Below are 17,923 nucleotides of genomic sequence, written 5' to 3'. Positions count from 1 at the left end.
CACATGGTTGACCTCATCTCAGTGGAGGTCCAAAATCTTCGTTGCACGGAAGACAATCGGCGCTGGTACGATTTCTGGATGCCTCGGGATGGGTAGTTAGAGAGCAGTGTAGAGGAATTAACGTAGCTGCTGTTCATAATATTAGCAAGCACTAGATGATAATGTGCATTTGGTCAGATGTATTAGAGCACAATATTAACCTTGTCCTGAAATGTTATAGGACAGGCCTTTAGACCAGGGTCGGTTGGGCCTGTGATGGAGAGATGGAACTAATAGTGAGTAATGAAGCTTATATTTTATTGACGCACATAAATCATGATTTTTTTTCTCAAATCCAAAAACTAAAAGGTTAATGTCCTTATTTTAGAAGTAAAATGTAGGCTACTTAGACATTGACACCACCCTCGAGGTGTACTGCAAAGGAGGCATGTCTCTTTAAGAATCCTGCGCATCCCCTCCTCCCCTCAGTGACTCCCTGACGCATTGCAGGTGGACGGGAACCAATCAAATCGTTTCGTTTTGGTCATGTGATACGCGCCAACCGCCTTCTATATATAAATCCACCGATAGCGCCGTTCAAACTTTTAGTCAAAGGTTTAGGATATTTATTGTTATTTGTAACTATAAGCTATTTCAGGTTGCGCTACGTACGAGGAAATAATACGTTCTTGCGTGTTTTGCGACGAAGATAATCAAATTTAGGTAATCGTTTCGGATTTGCTTCGTTTTCGTTGCCATCTGGCGCAGGCGCACCATAGCGACGGCGTGGTTGCTAGGGAGTGCAGCGGCCCGCTTTGGACCCAAGAACGGAGGCGGAGTGATCCTGAAATTTGGGCGCACAGCGGTTAGCTGCGGGAAGGAAAGCGGAACAGAGGCGAAATTAGCTGCGTAATTTATCTACTTAAAGACAGATTAACCGTCTAAATAACACATCATTACAATGGTAAGTAATGACGCTGTTAGTTTGCATGTTAAGTACGAATCGAGTCGCGTTTCTTGTGTGAAAGGCTTAAAACTGTAAGCTAGCTAACGATGAATCGACTGCTGCAGTACGGTACCTAGATTAGCCAGGCGTCTAGCTTAAGGCGCAGGATGCTAATCTGTCTAGTGTCGATATTTATCCGCTGTTATTTTGAGTAATGATTATCGACATTTCATTATATATTATTTTGTTGACACGGGATTAAGACCGTACGCTCGCGTTAGCATCAACAGCTAAAGCTAATTGTGCTAAGGAGAACGTATGCGTATTTGACAATGAGGTATAGCTAACTAGCTAAGCTACGCAGCAGACGCCTAACATCACCAGGTAACCAAATACGGTTAAATATATGCTTGCAATTGATATATACAAGAGAATATTGATGGATTTGGAATTTCATTGGGATTCCTCAAACCTAACCTAACCAAGCCAAAGCAGCCCTGGGAACATGAATGAATAAATAAATAAAAACACTCCTGAGAATTAACCTAATGGTTCCAGTTCCCCATTTTCCTGTGATTATGATGATGGAAACTACGATTTTATTTTTCATTCTTGAGGTTACGTTTATGTTGCCGTTAAATGGGTTTTAGTGCGTCTTAATCTGCACATCAGTGCTTTGGTTCCTGTGCAGATGCAAATCTTATCGAGTCCGTTGAATAAGCATTATATAAAACAGCTCAGGTTTTTATGGTGATCATCACCAGGCTCTTGTAGGACGGCTGTGAATCCCATTAGAAAGTGAAATGCATCTCGATTCGAAAGCATCCCATTGTTAAAACACTGGTGTTCTTTTAGGCATTGATTTTTGGGAAAGCTCAAATACCACCAGGTTTAACCCATTACTAAGGTACATTATTGTAAAATAACAACCACAGTCTACAATGTTTCTAATGGTGGTTTTCTGTTCTCAGGCTGACCAACTAACTGAGGAGCAGATTGCTGGTAATTAAATATCTTTTACTAGGCTTTCTTACCCCAAATATCCTGTCTTAGTATTTATACCTGACTAAACTTATACTCTGTGTTTAAGAATTCAAGGAGGCCTTCTCACTATTTGATAAAGACGGTGATGGCACCATTACCACCAAAGAGCTAGGGACAGTGATGCGCTCTCTAGGGCAGAACCCTACAGAGGCTGAGCTCCAAGACATGATCAACGAAGTTGATGCTGACGGTGAGGGGAAGTTTACATGCACAGTTAATTTATAAATATCCACAATCAGGAAGATAGTAGGGCATGGTTAATCAGATTTCACATCTTTAACACAAAGGTAATGGAACAATTGATTTCCCTGAGTTTCTCACAATGATGGCAAGGAAGATGAAGGACACTGACAGCGAGGAGGAAATCAGAGAAGCCTTCCGAGTGTTTGACAAGGTAATGAATGATGACTGCTCCTTGTGGGTCAGGCCAATAACGATATTCAAACAATATTTCTAGATGTTTATATAAATATTGTCTAACAAGTGGATTTGTTTATATTTAGGATGGAAACGGCTACATCAGTGCTGCAGAGCTGCGTCATGTCATGACGAACCTGGGAGAAAAGCTGACCGATGAAGAGGTAGACGAGATGATCCGAGAGGCAGATATCGATGGGGATGGCCAGGTCAACTATGAAGGTTGGTATTGTGTTTCTTTTAGCACCAAAACTAAATCATTTGTAGTAATTATCAAGTGATTTTTGCTTATACAAAAGTTTGGATTATTAAAGTGTCTGTGTAATGCAAGGCCGTTCGTGCAGGTTTATTAGAAATAGATCAAGACCAAATGTACAACTTTTTATCTTGAAATGAATGTGTTCAATCAGGTTTAATGATTGGCATGTCTAAATGTGTTTTGCAAACAAATGATGCTTATTGCTATAGGATTTACCACCCCCCTCAGAGTTTGCCGTAAGCAACTGTGTTAATGCATGCGTGTATTAATTGTGCGTACATTTTGGCTTCAGGGTACATGATGTACATAGACTTTCAGACATGGATGTAAATGCTATTGTGTTGCATGTACTCATCAATCCGTCTCACTTTCAGAGTTTGTCCAGATGATGACTGCAAAGTAAAACTGGAAACCCAAAGGACTACAGCAGACCAAACAGTGGGCAGCAACTCTCACTGTCAACCTTCAACAAGCATTCACACCGTCCTTCTACTGCTTTCCATGACTTAGTTCTCACTCTACCTTTTTCTCTTTCCTTCAGTTGAACTGTCCTCTCCTCTGCTCTGCCTGTTTCCCCGTCCCTTCCCAACTTGTTTTCCTTGTCTTCACCTTGTTGTTATTCCATAAAAATCAAAGAAATGTTTACATATAATCTAAGATAAAAAAAAACTTAAATATATGATGTAATACATGTATCAATATTTTAAAAGGTATATAACATATACTATGGGGAACAGCAAATGCATGCTTTATTTGGTTTTGGCATGTTTCTGTGCTTCTCTGCTTGCCTTGTTTTTTAACTTGCTCGCTCTCCTTTAACTCTGCATGTTTCTCATGCAACCTCTGCTCAGTGGTCTTAGAACTGTATGGTGAACAACCATTCATGGATATCAGGGGCTTTTAATAAGTGGTCCAAAATGTACATGTAGTGTTAGCTGAGTAGTTGCAGTTTAGTGTAGTTGAGTGCATAGTAACTACTCAGCGTAGATACTGAGAACAATAAGGCAGTAGGTTTGGCCTAGGATAGGCCAGGCATGAATAGGGGTGCTAGGTTTCGCAAGGAATTGTACAATTTCTGCACGCCTTTTAGAAAACGACAAAGGCAGACACTAAGCGACAAGGCTGTAGTCTTAAACACCTGGTCTTAAAGAGCTCTATTGGTCCAGACCCAAATAAATGCCATGATCTGTTCTAGGCTAGAGAGGTCTGATGACTCATGTCAGAGGATTTTTTCAGCTGTTCAACACTTTTATTTTTTTTCCCCTATAGGCTGAATTTAGTTGTTTTGAGCGGTTGCCGTGAGTAAGTTTCGTATTGACGATGTAAATTAACTTCCATGTGGACTTATGGTCATTAGATTTTTATGCTGCACTGTGTCCAAATCATCCATTCATGTCCTGTAGCTTATTCAGTGGACCATTTCCGGGTTGGAAATAAACGCACTTAAGCTGTGTACAACATTCTTCCTGCAAGGTATTGCCAAGTGTGCATGGTGTACTTGAAGAAACCACATTATTATTGAAACCTAGACTGATAGGATTAGATTTAATTGCCTGTTTGTCAGTGTGCATCCTTCAAATATTTGTCATCATAGCACCTGCTTAACACTCATCCAGTTAATAAGCAAAATTTGAAATTCAAGTTGACTACAGAGGCTTGTGCATGGACAAAACCTGCAGGAAGGGTGATGTACTATGCTTAAAACGTTGCATCCTCTATAGTGACAATCTGTCTTTTTCTACTGTTATGAATGTATTTTTTTAAATGTAATTTTAACTGTTTATTCTAAGGGCTGGTTTTCCAGAATAAGCCCAACCTTGGACTAAAAAGAGTTTGTGTAGAATCACTGTCTCGGGCTAAGATTTGGCTTAATGCCTGGAAAAAACACCCTTCCTTCTTTCCTGCTCATATTGTCATTTAGGGAACATTGAAGTTATGCGTTCCATTGCAGAACTGTTATTCTTGCTAAATAAACTTCTGGGACTTGTGTTTCTATACTGAGACTGTTGTGTTTTCATTGCAAATCTTTTTTTGGGGAAAAGCAATTTATTAAAAAAAAAAATAAATTCTCTAGTACGTAACACCTACAATTGCTATGAATGAATGTCCTTAAATATTATGCATATTAGACTTTTTTTTTAATTTTTTTAATCTGCGACAGACGCTTATAGTCTCTACCAGTGACTTCTCTAAATCACATTTCCTTCAGTGTTAAGCAAAGCTATTTGAGATGGTCTGACTCATGTCTGTAAATTATTATTGCATGTAACATGGAGGCTTTCTTTTGCAAGCTGGCTTAAAAATCCCCAAATAATGTTTTTAAGAATAATTGGCTTGCCCTTTGAATTTAATGGCTTTAAAATGAAAGCATCCAGGCTGGAAGTAATAAAAAATAAATATATTTATATAGTGTGATTAATTTAGATAATTTAGATCAGGAATAATTATATTTTACTATTTACACTTATCACCTTTATTTATTTATTTAAAATCATGTGTACACCTTTTACTAACCGAAGCAATGAGCAATGTTGGGTTTATAATTGTTTACATTACAGAAAAGCAAATACATTACAGAATACGCTTAAAAGTCCTTCCCTCTGTCACGATCACTCACAATTAATTAAAGGGTTCTAGCTAATTAAGTCACATATCGATCAGACATTACAAAATCGAGACATCCTGTATAAATAAGAAGCAACGCCTCGTTTCTAAACGCTTTTGACGTCTCAAGACGTTTAGTCCCGCCTATCTAGGAAGCTTGGAATAAACGGCCCAATCACAAGCTCCATGAGTACGTTTTGAATGGCAGCACCTGTGACGAATAGAAAGAACTCCGGATGCTGTCTTAACCAATAGGCGCAAGGCATACAGAATAGGTTAAGGGAAATAGAGGGCTGCACGCAATAAAACGGTGCTACGGTGCTGCGGTGGCAACCAATTGAGAGTGATTTCGACTCGTTACAGAGTAGCTGGCTTCCAGAAAGTTCATCATTGTATCATAAAGGCATCATTGTATAACTACTTAAACGCTCTCCTTAGTAATAAACATTCAGGTGTGATTTATAACCCTAGATTGCAGGCTTTAGTCATTATGTCAGTAGCATTTCAGCAGGTTTAACGTACGTAGGTTTAGTATTCACAGAAAGTTACGTTGGATCTGGGCTTTACAGGTCTGCCGTTTACTCGTGATCAGTAGTTTTCCTCGGTACAAAAATAAAAGGTAAGTGTGCATCCGTCCATCTATCCATGCATCTATCCATGCATCCATGCATCCATTCATATGCTGTGTATTAACACATCAACACGTTGTTTACATTATTGGTCTCAAGGCTACTCTGTATTTTATTGTTGGTTGTTAAAGGAGCTGCTAGTTATGGTTGCATTTAGGATTGCAAACTAAAAAGGCTCAAGATTGTTAGTGTGTGTGTGTGTGTGTGTGTATTTTTGTGTTTTATGTGCACCAGTGTCCTGAGAGCTGTAGTTTAGTCACATGACAGCTTTTTTTTTTTTTTTTTTTTTTTTTTTTTTTTTTTTTTTTTTTTTGTTCAATTTGACTTCATTTCAAATTTGTGCAAAATCCTTAGAGTTTACGCACATCCATACTTGCATAGTAGATTTAAGTAGAAGTTCACTAGTAAGTCCACTACAGGAAACTGTCATAAATTAATACCACCACTCACAGAGCAGGAAGTTGGAGTATCTCCAGTGTTTAACACATGATTTAGCTAAAGTATTGATGAACACGTCATTGTAAGCAATGGAAAACAATACATATTGGATAATGTTCTTTAAGTTACTAAATTTACCAATGTTGAATACTTTTTAAATTCATCAAAAAAATTCTGAGGTATGATTTTTCAGATTAGAAACACCCCACTCCAGATTAATTAACAGATTCAGTTATAAAATTTTAGATTTATTTCAAATGAATCCTGGTCTAATGACTGTAAAACCCTATCCTGTTAAAATCCCAATGTTTCATGCAAACTGTTAGAAATGTTAGCATGTGAGAGATTGAATTAATTAAATGTAATTTAAAAACGCCTGTTTCTGACCAATCGTATTTGAGAAGTCAACAGTGCAGTGCTATTTTAAAAAAAAATGCTTTTAGCTTTTTTATTTATTTTTTTTATTTATTTTTTTTTTGGTTATTGTTCTAGTATGTAGTCCAAGCCTTAATATAGTTATCATCCATCAGCCATATTTACCTACAGATTTTCCACTACTTTTCCTATGAAATATGTTGTGCACTGTGCTCGTAATTTGTGCTTGTGGGGTTTCCCATAAAAATAGCTCTTCTTTGTTCAAATAGACATAAGTGAGATATCTCCAAAAACAATAGCGAAGTTAATTGGCATGTAGATTCTATGGCTAGAAATTCTATAATTTCTGCAATCGTAAAAACTTTAGTAGTTATTATGACACTTATTAGCTTTAAATGTTTCTCAGTGAGCCCTTGAGGTGTGAAAATAAGACGCTAGACTTTTGGGTAAAGGGAAATGGTATTTTAATCAACCACAATTCGACTGTGACACAATTGTGATATGATTATTTTTATATATAAGCACAACCAAAAGTCTTTTGTTCATCATGTAGCAAAGCAGTTTGCCCGTCGTAAAATTAGTTATCGATTGAAGAACGACACATCAAACTTTTCATCCATTTACAGTTACATTTACTGCTGTGGAATGTTTTTAACCAGACAAGTTATCACTTGTTATAGCAGCTATAAACAGTCGTTTTAACACCAGCCTCTTTTTATCCCTCCTTAAAGTTAACAAGATAAAAAATACACCTTTGGTTAGATAACCTCCCATTTATTATCAGTCTTCGATTATGTGATGTATCCTTCATACTAATTGAAGTGTATGAACTGATCTTAGAGTTCTGTGCTGAGTTCAGTTTTGTGCTGAGTTTAAGATGACTCATTAGTTCCTCAGGAGCTCTCGGTTGCACTATTATAAACTGTTGTCGACCGGACATTATTTACACTTACATTATTTATTGTCCAGTGTTGCCCAAATGAGGACGGGTTCCTTACTGAGCCTGGTTCCTCTCAAGGTTTCTTCCTCAATGTCCTCTCAGGGAGTTTTTCCTTGTCTCTGTCGCCTCATGCTTGCTCATTAGGGATAGGGAAAGATATATAAAGTATTTTAAATTTTAAGTTAATATTTTTTTTAAATTAATTTAAAACTTTAATTGTATATATTAATTTATTTATTTTTATCCTTAATTTTTTCTTCTTATTATATATATATATTTTTTTCTCTTCTGTTTCCATACTTCTGTAAAGCTGCTTTGAGACAATGGGAATTGTTAAAAGCGCTATAGAAATTAATTGAATTGAATGTTGTGCTCATATCATTCATCTTGTTTGATCCACATTTACACTAATTTGTCTTCTAATTCATCTTATGATGAGAATTTGATAAGTATTTTCTTTCAGATTAGGGTCACAGCTGGACATTTCTTCTAAATGTGATGGGTCTGTTTTTAGTGTGTAGAAGAGACATGCCTTTATCTTATATTATGGGAGAGGAAATATTTTATTAGGTGCACCGGATACATCTGTGGGTCAAAAAAGATTATTGAGATGTGATGGAAGGAAGAAAAAATGAGGCTTTGGCATTTTTTTAAACCCAGTAGCTTATTATACATGGCGGTGTTGAGAATTTAAAGCTGCTTGCTAGTCTAACGCAGTAAGTGCTTCACCTCTGACTGATATCTTATGAATGCCAGCAGGTGCCAGTTAATATGATCCCATCCCAGTGTATTAAGTAACCTGATGCCTGTAGATGAATCCAGCTGAAGTACAGCTGATAATGGAGGAAATTTCTTAGTGTTTTTGTCTGCTTTTTGAAAGAGTATTATAGTATAAATCCTAATATTTATATTATAGAATATTTACAGCTGTACTGATTAAAAGAAAACACACATTCTGCTGAATTCGGCCTCAGACTGCATAAAAATTTTGTTTTATTGTTAATACTACTGTTTGTGTTTTTATTTATTTATTTATTTATTTATTTATTTTTTCTCTCTTAGGAAACAGAATCAACAGAAATGTTCTGTTGCCCTCTATTTTAATTGAGTTCATAGGGAAGGAGCTGTGGCCTATACAGCGTTCAGTTTCAGTGAAAGAAACATTGCATTTTTGCCTGTCAATCCTGGAGAAGGTGGGGCTAATCATCTGTCAGTCATAGTGATGGAGGTGTGACTCCTGTGCCGGTCCGTCTACAGGACTGATGTAGCTGTTTAGGCCAGTTTACACTTTGTGCATAGCAGGATATCATGCCTAGACTATCTTGGGTAAAACGTACATGAACATGTGCTCACATAAATGTGCCTCTGTATGCCACGTTTACCCATGATCCCCTGATCTGAAATATAGCTCTGTCTTTAGTCATATCCCAAGTTGCCAAGTTTGAGGGGGATTTTTTTTTTTTAACAGACTGGTTTGGTTAGCCAGACAAGCTGGAGGGTGGGTGTGGGGGAAGGATTGTGCAAAAAATCTGTGAGATAACAGACCAAACTTTCTACAACCTCATTTTAATGTATGTCTCTTGACTGACCAGTTTACAGATTTCTTATCTTGGCATTTCCCTTTTATATCCCAAATTACTTTTTTTTTTTTTTTTTTTGTTTACCTCTGTTTGGGCAACACAGTCAGAGTATTGTTCTGCTGAAGTATGTGGAATGTGATCCTTAAGCAGCGAGTGGACAAAAAAGAGAAGTAGGTCATTCTGAGACTTTAGTACATTTACACACACGATCAAAGCCAACACTTTTTAAGGTTCCACTGAAATTGGACTATCATGCTCATAGACAGGAGGAAGGAATAAAGAGTAGCGTTTTCGGATGCCATTATACACCTAGATCAAGATCTTATAAATAGTTTAAATGGAGCTTTGTAAAATCGCCTTGCGGTTCCGTGCATTCACTTGTAATTCAGACTCCGCTCCCCTTGTTGACCTTATTCTATAATGCCTGTGTACCGTATTAGCAACTAAACATCAATTCCTGGAAACAGATGTTTTATTACTAATTATGACTTGGATTGGATTAAAATGATGTTACAACAACGATTTAAATCACACATTTCCTAAGTGTGTGTAAGTGAAAATGAATTAATTACAAAACCTACAGTACTTATTTCCTGGCATTTGGATAATAGACCTCTATATCATGATACATGATGTATAATATATCCTTAAAACAATTACTTTAATTTTACGTTTAGTTTTTACTGTCATAGTGTCCACACACATCAAAGCTGAGCGTAGCTTTTGACCCAGTTTGCATGTTTAGATATTGCCTCAGTAATGTAGTGTGTATATGATAAGTGAGCAGTCTGACCTTGTGTGTATGTTTCTCGTTATTTCTGCTCTAACAGAACACACACTGTTGTACAGTGATATCAGTTATACACCACATCACCACTTTTATCCTTGGAGCATTGGAACTTGTCATTAAACAGGAATTCATTGTACTAGCAGGAGCTGATCGTCTATACTTTTTGTTCTAGAACTGCCTTCTGGGAATCCGGCCTCGTCAGTGCATTCACTCTTCCTTTTGTCTTCTCCATTTTCCCCTCCGGTGTTTAACAACTCTTGTTTATTCAGGTGTGCCATTCTTTTCCTTTGCTGCCCTGTTCCTTCTTTTTTGTGCATCTGGTCTAGTAACAACAGCGCAGTGGTGTCTAGTGATTCTTTTGTCCGTGTTACAGCACGGTTTCTCACAGTGGGGAGTTGCAAGATGGATCATGCTGCTTAAGCTCTGTGTGCATGTGGAATTTTACAAAATGTGACCATACCAGAATATGGTATGACCTGACTTATGGGTGTTGGTGAGGTAGAGAGTGTTTAGTAAAGCATGTCTGGATAAAATTCAGTTTGTCATGAAGATGATTTAACAAGACTTGTTTAACATTTGATTTTATTCGTGTTTGACTTGCGGGTCAGTTGGCCGTCATGATCCTTCTTTTACAGTCCGCTGATAGTTTATCTTATCGGAGGTAAAAACAGTGCAGCGGTTTTAAAATCTGCGGCATGGCAGCAGCTGCCAGACCTTTTGAGTTCAAATGCTTGTTAGAAAGTTGACCTTGTCTTGTTTGGATTTGCATTTGCTCTGTATGTGTGAATAGAATGCCCCGCCTACAGCTTTTGATTGACAGTTTGACTTCACTGACGATGACCCTGCAACTCGAATTGCATTTGCGGTGTTTAGTGGATGAGAGAATGTAATCGCAATCCTAAAGATTTCCATATGTGATCAGACTGGAGGCTGAAAATCAAATGTCAAATTTCAGTCGAAGAAAATCGATGGCGGTAAACAAAGTTCTGACAAAATGCTGAAGCTGAAATGTACTGATTGCTACATAAGGTTGAAAACACTACATTTAAGAACTACATTTATCCTCACTATCTAGATTTATACTGGAATTTCTCATTTAGCTATTAAAGTTTGCTAACCTTTCTGCTGTTTTCTCCCTCTGTGTGTATAGATGTTGCTGAAACTGGGAGGGATGCGTGCCGCTCTGGGTGTGTTGGCGGTGCGCAGGGCCTGCTGTCTGTCTCGCTCGAGTCATACGGCATCGCAGACACTGGAGTACAAGCCTATTAAAAAAGTCATGGTGGCTAACAGAGGTCGGTCAGCCTGCATGCGTGAAGAAACTATTATATTTCACTGTATTCTTACAGTTTACACATGGAAGATTTAGCTCTAACGGGTTAAACTGTCTGCAGGAGAGATTGCCATCCGGGTTTTCCGGGCATGTACTGAGCTGGGAATCCGGACGGTTGCTGTGTACTCTGAGCAGGACACTGGCCAGATGCACAGGCAGAAGGCAGATGAAGCCTACCTCATAGGAAAGGGTCTGCCGCCTGTCGCTGCTTATCTCCACATACCCGACATCATCAAAGTGGCCAAGGTCAGGACCATTTGTATTAATGGACATTTTGAATGCTGATGCTTTGTAACTCTAACAACTTTAACCCGGTTGTTTCTAACCGGGATGTGTGAGTAATTACACTGCTCTAACTTTCTTCTGTCTGTATTGAAAGGTAAAAATCTACATTGGATTTTAACACTCTTGTGTCTGACTTGATTTTCACAATTTTATTATTATATTTTGAAAATCATGTTATTATTAATGGTGCTTGCAAAGCAACATTCTTACTATTGTGCATACTCTTGCGGACAAAACTTTGGCGCGTAACTTGTCCCGCAGCTTTTGTCCTAGACTCATGAATGAGGTGTCAAATTGACCGGCTCATTGAGGAGAGGTGTGCTATGAATTTTATAAGCGATCCGAGTTCAGGTACTTCCGGTACCGGGTCTCAAAGTGGCCTATTTTCCCATAGACTCCCATTATAAACTTTGGAGGTTTATAACTCGGCAAGCTTTTGAACTATCTACACCAAACTTGGCCGGCTCCTTTAGGGTGATACTCTGAACAAACTTTTTTAAATTGGTGTATCGACTGGCCTTCCGGTTGTCCCGCAGCCCCACCCCCAATATATGCAAAAACAAAAAACTTTTTACAACATGGACATGTGACATATCAAAACACTCACAACAATGAGGGGAACTTCCTCACATGTAATTTGAAGTGACGTAACGTGGTTTCACGTGAAAATCTGGGAGAAAAGGTCTGGGAGGTTGGAAGTGGTAAAAGTGCAGAGCTCTAAGATTCAAGATGGCTGCTGACACTATTTATTAATATATTATTTGACATTTTAATAATTCACCATATTCTGCTAAAGCTAGCAGCTTCACGCTACATGTCTTTTGACGTAGTTTGTCATTATGGACTATCTGTTTTTAAAAAAAAAAAAAGTTAGTGTTCCATTTGAGATGATATTACTGTGCTAATGGTACATGGTGTGTGTTATGCCATTTTATACAACCTGTTATCAGTAGCAAAAATTAACACCTGACCAGATCAAGAATTGATATAAAGCTTGAGTAGACGTTTCCTTATAGAATAGATGACAGTTTCTCTGCTTAAATCTTTACAGCAAGTGTGTTTAGGTTGTAAACTTGTGTCGTGTGTGTATGTAACTGCTCTGCTGACCTGTTTGAACGTGAATGTTTAACATGTTTAAACCTGGTCTTGTTTTTGAAAAGCAGTTCTGGCTGTTTTAGATTGAGAGGATTGTTCAGCCTTTGTGTGCTTCATCACTAAGCTGTTTGTGAAGAATGTAATGGTTGTAATGTAGAATGTATGTCAAAGTTTAGAGTTCATCATGACTCCTGGGGGTTTGGCTTGCTTCCCAACACAGGAACCAGATTATTCAATAAGCTGTAATTCGTATAGATGTAAAATGTCTGTAGTTGATTTTGTCTTAGCCAGAGGTCAACTTCTCATTGGTGGAATGAGGAGTGTCGAGTTTCTGGAATCTGCTGGATTCTAAAGACTTGGACATGGACTCCAGCTGGGATTTATTTGCTTGCATTTTTTTATAAATGGTGTACTGTTTATTCAGAGGAGACAGTCATGTGTTTGTTCCACCTTACATTTGACTGCATATGTTCTTGTTTCTGCCGATTAAAATCTGACCTTTTAGTAGCTGAACGGTTCTTGTCTCTGTCCTTCAGGAGAATGACGTGGACGCTATTCACCCGGGTTATGGCTTTTTGTCCGAGAGGGCCGATTTTGCTCAGGCGTGTTCCGACGCTGGGGTGCGTTTTATCGGCCCTTCTCCTGATGTGGTCCGTAAGATGGGTGACAAGGTGGAGGCTCGTTCCATTGCCATCCGTGCTGGTAGGAACACCTCACTGTCTTTGACAGCCTATTCACCAATCCTAGAATATTTCAGAAAAAACAAAACTGTTCATCTTTTTCCATACAAAGTTTTCTATCTTCAAAGTAAACGTTGATATCAAACCCATTTCTGCTCTCTGAGACGCCCCAAGTGTTTGTTTATAAGCGGCTAAAATGTGAAGGTTTTATCTACTACTTTAAATCCTGCAGAAGGTTTTACAACAGAGGGGAAAAACATACGTCTCACACTGAAAAGAGTCCTGACTCATTTTAGATAAGTCTTACAACCAGAAAATCATTTGTTTATACTGATGAGTCAATTTACATTCTGCCTTTTTTTTTTTTATTTTATTTTATTTTATTTTTTTTCCCTTTTATAAAAATATATTACTTGTAAAATACCCTGAACATGACATTTTAAACTATTCCTAATAATAATAATAAATGTTTGTAATATAAATTTAAATTCTGCCAGAAACATCTTCATGCTTCTGCTGAGATCTGTAAATTAGTAGGAATATGCAATTTGCAAAACCGGTGTTTTTCCTGCTTTTAAGTTTTTTTTTTTTTTTGTTTGTTTTTTTTGTGTGTTTTTTTTTGGAAGACCAAGTATCAACTTTGTTAGTTTCTTAAACTTTAATTCTCTTTCTAGTAGTTTTTTGTAGGTAGAAAAGTTTAACCTCATCATTTTTAAAGGCATCTTTGCTTTCCAGCATTTCTTTGCACACTACAATATAATCTAGAGCCAAACCTGCCAAAATTCTGATCACAAACTCAACAAATCCTTTTCTTAATTTGCTTCCTAAAAGCAGTTACCCATCTTTTTAATCTTAAGTTACTGTAAAGTTTTTTTAAATATTTGAACTGATTTAAATGGCAGGTCTGATGTTTTGCATTGGCTCTGCTTCTACTTGCCAGGCAGATTGTAGATAACCAACCAACCAGTCTTCACCGTGTGCCTCTATATCCTTTCTGTTTAGGTGTGCCAGTGGTGCCTGGAACAGATGCTCCGATCTCCTGCTTGCAGGAAGCGCAGGAGTTCTCCAACACGTATGGTTTCCCGATCATTTTCAAGGCGGCGTACGGGGGCGGAGGCCGTGGCATGCGGGTGGTGCGGGAGTACGAGGTGAGTCGAGCCGCTTTAATGCGCCTTATGCAGTTTTCGTAATGCGGTCAAAAGCTAATAACACGATAAGCCACCCGAGACTGTATGTTAACTGTGGTTTTATCATGGGTAAGTGCTTTCTAAAAACCCCTATTACCTGCTCCAGCATCTCGGCTCAGTTTGGTACGTGTGCCTGAGCGATCGTAGAGACGGTTTGCTTCAGTGGTCAGTCTCAAGCGTAATTTCCCTCACTTCCAAATCAGCAGAAAGTTCCTGTATGGTTAAACATCACAAAGTGCTGCTGGCTGCCTTGCAGTGAAACATTAATCCCCATTTCATTTTTCTAATCTCTCAATTTGTTCTTGATTTCAGCTTCTGCTCATCTCATACATCATTCATCTGCTCTTAAACCTCTTGACCTGAGAGATTTTTGGAATTTTAGTTCTTCCACATGTTAATGTTATTATTTAATGGTTTACAGCCAGGTTTATTAATGTCAGCTTTGAACCAAAGTGGCTCAGCCAATCACGGTTTAGAAATTAAACGTTTTATAAAAGAATAAAACGGTGTGAAGTTTTATTCAGTACCATGCTCTGTGTGTGTGTGTGTGTGTGTGTGTGTGTGTGTGTGTGTGTGTGTGTAGGAACTGGAAGAAAACTACCAGCGGGCCTACTCCGAAGCCCTGGCTGCCTTTGGTAATGGAGCTCTGTTTGTGGAGAAATTCATTGAGAAGCCGAGGCACATTGAAGTGCAAATCCTGGGTGAGTTTAATTGTGTTTAGTAGGTAATTCTCAGGCAGTCTCATGGTACGTGGCTTAGAAAGCTTTAAAACCAGCTCTGGTTTCATCTCACTGTTTTTATGACGTTTACGGGTCCGTCCTTTATCCTCTAATTATAACTCTCCCACTCAGGAATTTTTTTTTATTTTTTTTTTCCCTCACTCGTTCTCTCTGGCTTTGCAGATAACTGGAGGCGTCTCTCTGATGTTTCTGACAGATATTTTAGAGGTGGTGGAAAAGTGCAAAAAGCATCAACAGAAAGCAGGGTGTTTGAGACAAAAAAGGCCTTTATCTGCTACGTAAGCTGTAGTTTATACAAAGAAAAACGGACACTACGATTATGTGACTTGAATTCTTAACTTTTACTTTTTCTAAAATGTTTAAATGTGATTTTGCTCAAAACGTACAATTTTAGAATTTCAGCTTGTTGAAATCATTAAGTGTAACAATCATATAATGTATAGTTTTAGATATTCAAGATACAAACATTTTTACATAATTTTTTAATAATTATGGTATAGTTTATTTTAAAATCTGTATTTTCTGGTACAGCTCCTACTTTGTTCTCTATCTGAAAGACTTTCTGTTGTAAGGAAATGCTGAGGAACTACTAATTTCCATTTATCAAATAAAACGATTGGTTCAGATTTAAATTGAAACCAAACTGCGTTTAAACGGTCAGCATGTTTTGAGCTGGAGATCGCTGTGAAAAGATTTGTTGTATGATTAATAACATTGAAAATCATTATTCCAAAACCTTAACAGAAATGATTCAGAAATGAAGGAATGTAGATTTAAAGACACAAAGAAAAGTGGGAAATTAGCCCAATCTATTCATTTACTTTAGCACTTATCCCACATCAGGTTGCAGGAGCCTGGAGTCTATCCCATTGGACTCTGGGAACAAGTTGGGTGACACCTCATCACAAGACCCAATCAAACATGCTTGCACACTCGTTCACACACTACAGACAGTTTAGTAATGCTAGTCAGCCTATAACACGTGTCACTGGACTCAGGAAGGAACCAGAGTACCCAGAGGAAACCCCCTGAAGCATGGGGAGAACAGCCAAACAGGCGGGAATCGAACCCCCAACCCTGGATATGTGAGGCATCAAAACAGAATTTATAATGAAACGAATCCCGTAATGAAACAAACCCAGACATGAAGGTCAGTGGAATAAAATTCTTTGTACGTTTGTATCGTTGTGGTGATGAACCATCGAAAAACTTGCTTCAAGTTTCATGTTGTCTTCATCTGAATCCAGAGCATGCAACAATTTAAACCCAGCTATTTTTTCATATAATCTACAATATAAACCAAGAACATAATGCTTCTAATCTTCCCTGATTTTTTTTTTTATTTTATTTTTTTTGCCACTTCTTTCTTCTTGGTTAGGAAACATCTTTTTTTGCAAGATGCGTTAACAAGTTGTCAGCAGATGGTTCTGACAGGAGAAACAATCCGTTATAATGAATCGCTTTGTAACATGCAGTCGGCCCATCGTGACGCTCCATCATTTGTTTGTAGCATATTTTCCAGATTGAAAGCTTAGAAGTTTTTCTGCTCTCTAACAGGTGCGGTGATTTTTACTGTGAAGCTATAAACGTAGTATAATTTTGCCATTAGACTAATAAACAATACAGTTCAGCCATAAATTTTTGTACATACAAAATTCTTTTGTAAGAAAAACATGAAAGAACGTGGTTCTGATCCGCTGTAGCACTAACGGGACAAAAAATTAACTAAAGTGGTGTTTCAGATGTAGACATAATTTAGAGGTTGTTAGAGTGGCAAGAACATTACTCACTCACTCTCATTTTTTACCGCATATCCGAACTACCTCGTGTCACGGGGAGCCTGTGCCTATCTCAGGCGTCATCGGGCATCAAGGCAGGATACACCCTGGACGGAGTGCCAACCCATCGCAGGGCACACACACACACTCAGTCACTCACGCAATTACACACTACGGATAATTTTTCCAGAGATGCCAATCAACCTACCATGCATGTCTTTGGACCGGGGGAGGAAACCGGAGTACCCGGAGGAAACCTCTGAGGCATGGGGAGGACATGCAAACTCCACACACACAAGGCGGAGGCGGGAATCGAACCCCCAACCCTGGAGGTGTGAGGCGAACGTGCTAACCACTAAGCCACCGTGCCCCCCGCAAGAACATTAACGTGGCCTAAAGAACAATATAATATATATATTATAATTTTTTTTTTTTAGGATAAAGTCGGGTTTGTGTTATGATCTCGACTGACATCTTCTAAAACTTTGTGCTTTTCAGGTGACAAATACGGGAACGTGATTCACCTGTATGAGAGGGACTGCTCTATCCAGAGGAGACACCAGAAGGTGGTAGAGATCGCTCCAGCCTCCCAGTTAGATCCCCATCTCAGAGACAGACTCACGGCAGACTCGGTCAACCTGGCCAAACAGGTATGGCTAAACATAATGTCACGCTCCATTAGAAACCATGAAAAAACCATAACGCAACACTGGATAAGTGCATGACAAACCCTGCTGAGCTGCTGTGCTGATATTTAAGTACTCCCACACAGACATGAAAACTCTTTCAGTACTCTAAATGTCCTTGTAGTGGTGTATTATGTAAGA

General features: G+C 38.3%; 2 protein-coding genes across 2 annotated transcripts in view; both read left to right on the top strand.

Annotated features, from left to right (window-relative positions):
* Positions 1 to 589: 589 nt before the first annotated feature.
* calm3b (calmodulin 3b (phosphorylase kinase, delta)) lies at positions 590 to 4,640 on the top strand. The gene is made up of 6 exons (XM_060890881.1): positions 590 to 943; positions 1,897 to 1,927; positions 2,016 to 2,159; positions 2,257 to 2,363; positions 2,473 to 2,608; positions 3,020 to 4,640. The coding sequence occupies exons 1-6, from the start codon at positions 941 to 943 to the stop codon at positions 3,046 to 3,048; spliced, it is 450 nt and encodes a 149-aa protein (XP_060746864.1). The 5' UTR covers positions 590 to 940; the 3' UTR covers positions 3,049 to 4,640.
* Positions 4,641 to 5,573: 933 nt separating this feature from the next.
* pcxa (pyruvate carboxylase a) overlaps positions 5,574 to 17,923 on the top strand; it is a 134,397-nt gene continuing 122,047 nt past the window's right edge. Inside the window, exons 1-7 of the mRNA XM_060890880.1 lie at positions 5,574 to 5,868; positions 11,152 to 11,293; positions 11,393 to 11,577; positions 13,248 to 13,413; positions 14,394 to 14,539; positions 15,162 to 15,279; positions 17,595 to 17,746. Coding sequence (XP_060746863.1) covers positions 11,152 to 11,293; positions 11,393 to 11,577; positions 13,248 to 13,413; positions 14,394 to 14,539; positions 15,162 to 15,279; positions 17,595 to 17,746 — 909 coding nt within the window. The 5' untranslated portion in view covers positions 5,574 to 5,868. The remainder of the gene's footprint in view (positions 5,869 to 11,151; positions 11,294 to 11,392; positions 11,578 to 13,247; positions 13,414 to 14,393; positions 14,540 to 15,161; positions 15,280 to 17,594; positions 17,747 to 17,923) is intronic.

Source organism: Tachysurus vachellii, chromosome 17 (genome assembly GCF_030014155.1).
Source record: "Tachysurus vachellii isolate PV-2020 chromosome 17, HZAU_Pvac_v1, whole genome shotgun sequence".
NCBI classification, from domain to species: Eukaryota; Metazoa; Chordata; class Actinopteri; order Siluriformes; family Bagridae; genus Tachysurus; species Tachysurus vachellii.
Note: the sequence above shows the minus strand (reverse complement) of the source record. Positions and strands in the feature narration are given on the sequence as shown.